At 41.3% G+C, this 8,899-nt stretch overlaps 1 protein-coding gene across 1 annotated transcript; it reads right to left on the bottom strand.

Moving 5' to 3' along the window:
• Positions 1–444: 444 nt before the first annotated feature.
• LOC127570885 (brain acid soluble protein 1 homolog) lies at positions 445–7,087 on the bottom strand. Its single transcript, XM_052016788.1, has 2 exons — positions 7,065–7,087; positions 445–1,964 (listed from the first exon to the last, which is right to left on the bottom strand). Exon 2 carries the CDS (start codon positions 1,952–1,954, stop codon positions 1,220–1,222), a length of 735 nt encoding a protein of 244 aa, XP_051872748.1. The 5' UTR covers positions 1,955–1,964; positions 7,065–7,087; the 3' UTR covers positions 445–1,219.
• Positions 7,088–8,899: the final 1,812 nt, after the last annotated feature.

The raw sequence follows: 8,899 nt of genomic DNA, 5'->3' as shown, positions 1-8,899 counted from the left end.
GTTCTCTTTACCTATCCAGTGTGCCCCTTCCAAGCTATAAGCAGCCAAGACAAACTGTCTGAACTTGAAAATTCAATTCATTTTGCATATTCAAAATGGATGGGGTCAAAGGTACACCTGTTGACCTATACCGGGACGAGGAAAATTAACTCTTAATTACAAGTATTAGAGCTACAGTGCTATCATGGGCTATTTTCTGTTTTCTTTTTTTATTCTGTTGAATGGCAATGAAAATGAGAAAAGTGAAAGAAAAATCATGTATAATTGTGCTATATTTTTTTAGCAAACTTACAAATAATTATCTTATAAACTTCAAGCAAAGATGCATAGAAATCTTACTGTCAGTTCTCAGTGTCTCTGAAATACTGACACTGTTCCATCAAACCAGCCAAATGCATCACTGCGAAAGTGATGTGAGTTTGAATAAAAATAAATTCAAACCGCTTGTTTTTTTTTTCCATAATTTTTATTACTGTTGCACCATTAATACAATCACGTATAATTTCAATGCATCCATTTTACAATTCTCATCATCAACAATATGTGCTGAGGTGATGGAGGCATTAGTGACACTGAATGGAGAAGAAGCTGGAATTGCAATGAACGCAGACTTGTTTGCCACTTACTGTTAAACAGAACTACAGGTGCACCCAACAACGGACATGCATTAACTGATCAAGAGAAATCTAGATAGGCTACGTACAATGGGAAGTGTATGTTAGTCTGAAATACTTCTGCATCAGGTGGATCGTGGAAAAGGGAGTACGGTGACTTTTATTTGACAGATGGAGTACCTCATTGTCTAAAATCAGGCTGGAAAACAAACAAGATGTTATCTAAATATCAGAATGCAATGGCACAACCCCACTAACCCTCACTCGGCATAGTCACAACCTGTATCCTTTATGTTGGTTTTAATCCATAACATACTTGCGAGGTACATCCTTTACAGCTGTTCAGTTGATTTATGTTCAATCCACTTAACTTTCTGACATCTATGTTTAAGTCCAGGATTCTTTTTCGCGGTGTGGTTTGAAATTTCCTGATGGAATTTCTCAACATGGGGGGACTGGGGGGGTGGGGGGGGCGGCTGGAGATGGGGGGATGGCGGCGATATATCCTCTTGGGTGTTTTCTGGTAAAAGACAGTTGGGTCAAGTTTGTTAGTACATTTGAAATTAATGCAGGTTGTGAGTGGTTTTCGAATGGGGGCCCATCCATTATTCTTGCACAGCTAAAGTTTGATCAGTAACGGCTGAAGAATCCTCTGAAGCTGTGGTGTCTGCTGGGGTAGCACTGTCTGAGGCTGCAGGCCCAGCTGGGGTAGAGCTGGGAGCTTCTGCTGCTGGTGCCTCATTGGAAGCGGCATCACTGGTACTTGTGGCAGAGTCCAAATTCTGGGGCTCGGCAGTTTTACTTTGCTCTTGAGTGGCAGGGGCAGGTGAGACCTCAGTCTGTTTGGCTTCCACTTCATCCTTGCTGGAGCATTTGTCTTCCGTTTTGTTTTCAGGAGCTGGTGCCGGGGTTTCAGAGGGCTGAGTGGAAGCCGCTTCACTACTGGATTCGGGTGCTGCTGACGGCTCGGTCTCTGCGGAGCTGGCAGCAGGGGCAGCCTGAGGTGGCTCTGAAGGCTTTTCTGCAGCAGGCTCCGCAGATTGAGGCTCTGCTTTTGCTTCAGTGGCTGCTTGTGAATTTTCGGCTTCAGGCTTCTGATTTTCCTCCTTGTTCACGGTTTCTTTATCTCCTTCCTTGGCCTCTGCTGTGGCCTTATCGGCCTGGCTATCTTGGCTCTGTGAGGCATTTCCTTCTGTGGCCCCTTCTGTGGATTTGGCCTCTTCCTGGCTTTCCTTTTTGGCCTCTCCATCCTCTGCTGTTGTGCCTTCAGCCACTTTATCTGCCTCTTTGTCACTGGATAGTTTATAGTTCTTCTTCTTTCTGATCAGAGTGTTTCCCATTTTAAAGGCTCTGAAACAAATATTAAGTAAAGAGTAAGGCCAGCTTGTACAGACAATTATTCTATTATAATTAATATTATAACCAATATTGATTACATTTATTAAAATGATTCTGATTGGACAGTGGAAGGTCAGCTGGCAGCATCTATTACCTACATTAGGGACAGAATGAATATAAAATGGATTAGAATAAAAAGCTCCATTCCCTGTCCAAATATTCCCCCACTTCTCCACCTTATTCATCTATCTTGCCTGTGTTGATACATTTTACAGAAAGCAAGGGGAATAGAAAAATGTTTTGTTATTAAAAAGCTTGACCTAAAAAAAGTCGATGGCTTTTCCAGCATGCTCCTGATTTATCTTTGATTGGAGTCTATTGGATCAAGACTATCCTAGAGTCTCACTGTGCAGGAGTATCAATGGTGGCCTCTTTTCCCACAACGCAGGGTGAGAGCTGGACGAAGGGTGTGGCCAAGGGCAGGGAGTTTTCCAAATCCCTTCTCTTGGATCCAACTAGTGTAAACTTGGTGGATGCTTGCTTGTCGGGACAGATGTACTTGCCCTGTCACTGGCCCTAGATGGTGATTTGGACCCATGAAATTTCAGGAGTGGTCCCTTACAATTGGGATTCAGGGGACTCAGAACTTTCATCAATGAAGGGATTGTGAAGGCAAACCCCTCAAGTTAGCCAAAGATTAGACATTGTTTCAAATCTTCGCAGTACAGTGGGCCTTGGGTGTCCTGCTAATGTCACAGCACTCAATCCCTCCTGATTCACAAAGGTTCAAGGCCACAAAGAGTCAGAGCAACACACACAAGCTAACAGCTTTCATGCTTAAAACCTGGTGACATGTTTGCTCCTGCTATAATTTCAGTTACGTTATCCAGCAAAACACTCAAAAACAAAAGATTTTTGAAAAGTTCCAGACTGAAAATGTTTTATTTTATTTGCCCCCTATAATTGAAACTCCTCACATCCAAAATAGAGACAGATTAAAAAAAACTATTTTGGCAATAAGATTGCCAAATCAACAGAACTGTCTTTTTCATATTTAAACTGTTTCATTGCATTTTTATCTGAGAGTGCCAGCATCTCCCAAGAGGCTGGCCTTGGATGATATTCATGTTCCAGCAAATAATAATCAGATGAATTTGGATTGTCTCAATTTCCTAGGAAACACTAATATTTTTATCCAGCTGGACACAAGTAATATCTTTTCTCTTTAGTTTCTCGCAGTTCCTGCTTGATTAATTTTCTAAATTGGTTGAATAAGTGCTAGAAAATACACTTCTAAAGCTTTAATCAGATTAGGTTTATGTGGTACAATAACACTGAAGGCCAACTAAAGCATGTGAGAAAACAGCTACGTGCAGCTTTTTTCTACAAAACTTCACTTCCTGCTGTCATGGTTTAGTCAAATATTTGTATCAACTTTTACTCATTTTATATCACTATCCTGAAATTAATGAAAGAAACAGTTGACACATGCTCATCAAAATATGGTCAGTTACAGCTCTCGCAGATGCACTTTGGCCTCTGAATCTAGAAGTTTGTCAGTACGAGTCCTGCTCCTGAGCCTTCTGCACAAAATTCTTATCTAACACTTCACTGCAGCATTGAAGGAGTACCACACTATCAAAGATGTTGATTCAAGGACTTGTCTGATGCCTCATGTGGGCAGAAGAATTCATTTGTTATTTTATTGAATTAAAATACTGGAGTTAACCACACTGACTTCAATGCAAATGAATCTACAAAGGTGAATGCAACCAGAGGCAATATTCTTTAGCACTGATAATCAAATGTGACTTAAATAAATTCTACATTTGCACCACTGAACTTCCATCCAAAAGAGCCACTTTACTAGCCCATAACCATGCACGTTGGGCTGAAGGGCCTGTTTCCATGCTGTAATACTCTATCACTCTCTCTATAACCATTTCAATAATCTATATTTCTTGCCATTAGTGATTATCAATCCCGTGAATGTGACCCCAAACAAATGAATAACTGTACTTAGATAAGCTTCTCTGCTAGTGATTACTCACCTAATCACCTCAGTATTAATCCCTCCAAGAGTGGCAGAAGAGAAACTTATAAAATAAGTAGGAAAGTGGCCTGCCGTGCTTCAACCCATTTCTCTTTTCAAAGCTTTGAATATCAGAGTAGCTGTGTATCCCAGAATGGAGAAGCAGATCTGTCACTGAAATTGACTCTCACAAGTGTAGGTGAAAGACCAATGCAACATTTACTGTTGCCTACGTGGATTTCCCAGAAGTGAAACAGGAGCGGGTGCTCTCAGCCCCACAAGTAGCTTTTGCTATACTCCTTGAGAGCCAGGAGCAGCAAGAGAGTCCAGCAGGCCTTTCACCACACCCTGCCTCATCCAGCAGTCTCAGTCCACCAACTGCAGGTCAGCCCCAACAATCAGCACTCCTCCCTCCCCCAAGTAAGTCCGAATCAATGACCTCTCCATAGCCCACAAATGTTGATCCCTTCCCATGTCCTGATCCCTGGCCTCTCTCACCCCTTCCAATTGTGTAAGAAAATGAGAGCGTATGAAATGGTAGCAGGAAAAGGCTATTCAGCTCAAGATTGATCCAACATTCATGGCTGAGGTTTTAGCTGAGAGCCACCTTCCTGCACTAACCCCTTACCCAATGATTTGCTCAATATATAAAAAATCATCATTCTGTGTCTTTAATATACTTAACTTCTAAACCTCCATAGCCCTCTTGGTACAGAATTCCAAAGACTCACTATCCCTGGATAAAGAAATTTCTTTTCAGCTTAGTCCTGAATGGCCAACCTCTTATCTTGAGACTGTGACCTCTGGTCCAAGACATCTCAGCCAGGGGAAACATCAAACTGGCAATAAGCCCCTTAAGAATTATGTACCTTTCAGTAAAATTGCCTCTCATTCTTCTAAACTCAAGATGCTTAATCTCTCCTTACAAAACATACCCTGTACCCCAGGGATCAATCTGGTGAATCTTCACTGCACAATCTCTAATAGATGTACATCCTTCTATAGGTAGGGAAACCGGACCTCAACACAATATTCCACATGTGATCTCATCAGGACTCTACGTAATTGGAGCAAGACACCTTTACTCCAATCTTGTATGCTTGCAATTGCAACCACCCTTTCTCACCAAAGTCTCATTCCAGACTCCTGATAACAATCTCTCTCCTCTCCCCAAATCTAGACTCCCCCCTCCCCACCCCCCACTGAATCACTGTCTCTCTGTTTCTCCTCCACCAAATGCAGCCTTATTGTCCTCACCCACAATCAGCACCTCGCTCCCCTTCCCCAGTCATGTTCACCTCTTCTCCTTCCCAAATAGGGTTTCCCTCTATTTTCGTTCTCTCAGAACCAATGGGAGTGACAACTTGGCTCCTAGCCAGGAAACGGAAGGAAAATGTCAATGATGGCCTGCAATTAAATTCAGCAAAAAAAAATCCAAGTTCCTGACCTCGTCAGATATTTTGGTTAACTTTCCCAGCTTCTTGTTGTGCTTTCCTTCACTGCTTCCCCTACATAGATTCCTTGCTGAAGTAGTGCTCTGGTGGTGCTTGTCACTTCACACTACTTCATCTAACTAACCATATGTCTCGTGTTAGCCAAATCAATGAGTAGCTGCAGATCACTGGGATATTAAATCTAAAATCAACCAATTCACACATCCAACTAGAGTCATAAAAGACTGATTAGGACCTGGAACCTTGGCATTTCTACCCATCCTTACTAAATGGTAGCACCCCACCCGCAAAATGACTTAACACAATTTAGAGAATAAACTTGTGTTTCCTGTGAAAAGAAACATTTTGGTTCAATGGTCTTTAAGAGTGAATACAGCTGTATTGGGGAACCAAATTCTCTCTCTTAACTTCAAATAGAGAACACCACACAACCGTAGAGAAGTAAAAGACCAATGAGAAGTCCTGCTTAAAAATACACTACGTGGAATTTAAATAATATATTCAGGAAGCTGCATCCTTTACTCCAGGATGGATAAAATGGTTGGAACAAACGGATGTGCATTTTATTCAGCATAATAGAGCACATAATATGCAATTTCTTGTCTGAATCACTCTAGAAGACAAAGTTCAACACTTCATGCCTCGTGTTTAAATGTTAAAATTCAAGATTTTACATGATTGGAGTTGGACAGAAATCCATCCTTAGTTCAAAGTGTTATGTGGGTTTTGGAATAATGGCTTCTTGAGTACTCCACTTTAAAAATTTGCTTCAATGAACTTTAAAGGAACTGAATTTTGGAAATGGGGTAAACCATACATCTGTTGCTCATTTGTGCATGGAACAAATCGCCAATTTCTCTGTGATGGTTTCAGTATTTGAATAATTAAAGCAGTCATCGAGAGGACATGTATATCTGAATGAATACTTTATTCTTCCATGGGATGTGGGCATTGCAAAGGAGGTGAGGAATTATCGTCCAACTAAATGCCCTTGAGAAGATGGTAGGGAGCTACCATAGTAAACAGCGGTAGTGTGTTCAGTGAAGGTGCATGGTAGAATTACAACTCCAGGACGTTGACAGGATGGGCCAGATCACTTTGGAACTGTCCTTCCATGCATAATCACCACTCACATGCCAGTACCTACCTGGTCCAAATACCACAGGACTACCTCAAAGGCCCGCAGAACCCAGGGCTCCAGAGGCAATAGGCCAACTGACTGCAGGCAGTTCTATTACACACTGAAGAAGTTCCACCCCTAACAGCTTTGACAACCCTGCCCATGGATTTGCAGGAAGCCAGGGCTGAGAGGGTTTAAAAATTCTCCTGAATATCTCTGATTTGCACATACTGCACAGTTTGAAAGATTCAAATGGTAGCTACTTTGCACTGAAATGAAGAGAAAGGCGTTGGCAACTGTTGCCCTGCCCAACTAAGTACTTGAAGCTTAAAGTGAAAAATAGTACATCAAGGCTGTTTTCCTCTTTTCACCAAACTGACTTTCAATGACATTTAAGACTATTGAAAACAAAATAAATAATTATTAAAATCTTTTAAAAATAAAAAAGTGATAACATCTAAAGAAACTTGTAAATAATTAAATTTTGAACTAAATGTTAAACTTACTTCTTTATTTTAAAGAGGAAACTGCTTTATCCGTTTGCTTCCTTATCTGCAGCCCCATATATTTTCCACTCCAATATATCGCATGATGTTAATAAGCAGTAAACAGCAACAGACACATTGGAAAACCAAAACCTACCTCAGGATTTCTAAGGTTGCACCTTACCACAAATGCATTGATGTTTGGTAAACACAAGAACTTAGACAGTTTGTAGATGGGGATTCTACCACACCCACAGTGATGACCAAGGAACTACACTGTTTCTACTCTCAGGACTCCACCAACACCAGCCCAATGCAATGGCTACTGTGTCACACTGGTTTTGTTCATGTGACCAACAGCAAAAAGGAATTATATCAGCACCCACATCCTGCCACAGCTGTAGAAATATTTTTTTCAGAAAACAACAACCAACCATGTGTTTACATACATATTGCTTGCCCACATTACAGAGAATGGAGTCAGTATCTAATTGGCTAAGTATATGGGCCACTCAGAGGTGCAGAAAGAAAGATTTGCACACACTGCACAGTCAGAAAGTTTCAATTTGTAGCTACTTTGCATTGAAATAAAGTGAAAGGTGTTGGCAACTTTTGTTCTGGCCCAATTAGGCTTACTTGAGGCTTAAAGTAAAAAAAAAGTTTCACTATATAAAGGCTGTTTTCCTCTTTTAACAGAACTGTCTTTGTTCTTGCTGTTAATCCACCTTCCTCCTCAACAGACACTGTGCAAGTGATGAGTCCCTCCTGATGGCAGAGTCCCACTTAAACATAGTCCCGAGTTGGGAACATCCCCAATCCAGGAAATGTGGAGGTGGGCAGAAGTGCATTCATGTCAGAATAAATGCAGAAGATCCAAACTTGGAAGGAGTAATGAAAAAAGGCATCAGACTAGTACCGATTACTTCAGAAAAATGCACAACTTGCAAATTAGCCTATCCTTCTATTCACGTATTCCATGGAACCAGTTTTCAAAATTCGTCACTATCTTCAATGCGCCAGAATGGCCTTCTGTTGATTGAAGTATTTGAAGATAAAGGTGTCAGACTTGACACAAAACTAATGGTTTATTGATCAGCAATGATACCTACCTTCCTGTATGATTGATTGTTGGACTACCTACGATGGGCATTTCGAGGCAATGGAAAGACACCACCAATGCTATTTCTGCAAAATCCTCCAAATTCACCGTAAGGATAAGTGAATCAATGTCAGTGACCTCTCCCATGCCAACATCCCAAATACAGAAGCCCTGCTTACTCTCAGTTGGCTATGTTGTGCTGGTTGTATCATTCACTGCCAGTTGCCAGACATCTGAAACAGACATTTTGTTATTCAAACTTCAGTTGTGGAAGGAGATTACCGGGCAAACAGAAGATTCAAGTTTGTGCTCAATTTTTTCTTGAAGAAATTACCCACTGGGAAATTTTGGCCCATCACCACTCAAAATGGAGAAGGAGCTTTCAAGATAACATAGAGAACATTGAAGCCATGCATCAGGAGCACACAGTAAGATGCACTGCTTCACACATACCTATCAACACACCCCATCAGCCACCTCCTGCTCCACCTGTAGAAGAGTCTGTGGTCCTCACGGTAGCTTCATTAGCCACCTCTGAAACAACAAAATTGGAATGCAAGTATCCCCGATGACAAGTGACTGCCTAAGGAGGAGAAGATGATTTCATATGTGGTGAATAATCGTACCCAGTACAATATTGGATGTATACTGCTAGGAATATGAGGATGATTTCTCCCCGCATTTTTCCAGCAACAGCAGTGTCTCAAACAAAGAACATCAAACCAGGTGCTTCGTATTTGTTTCAGGTCAAGGAGGG

Source organism: Pristis pectinata, chromosome 5 (genome assembly GCF_009764475.1).
Source record: "Pristis pectinata isolate sPriPec2 chromosome 5, sPriPec2.1.pri, whole genome shotgun sequence".
NCBI lineage: Eukaryota > Metazoa > Chordata > Chondrichthyes > Rhinopristiformes > Pristidae > Pristis > Pristis pectinata.
The sequence above is the reverse complement of the archived record's forward strand: the minus strand, read 5'-3'. Positions and strand labels throughout refer to the sequence as shown.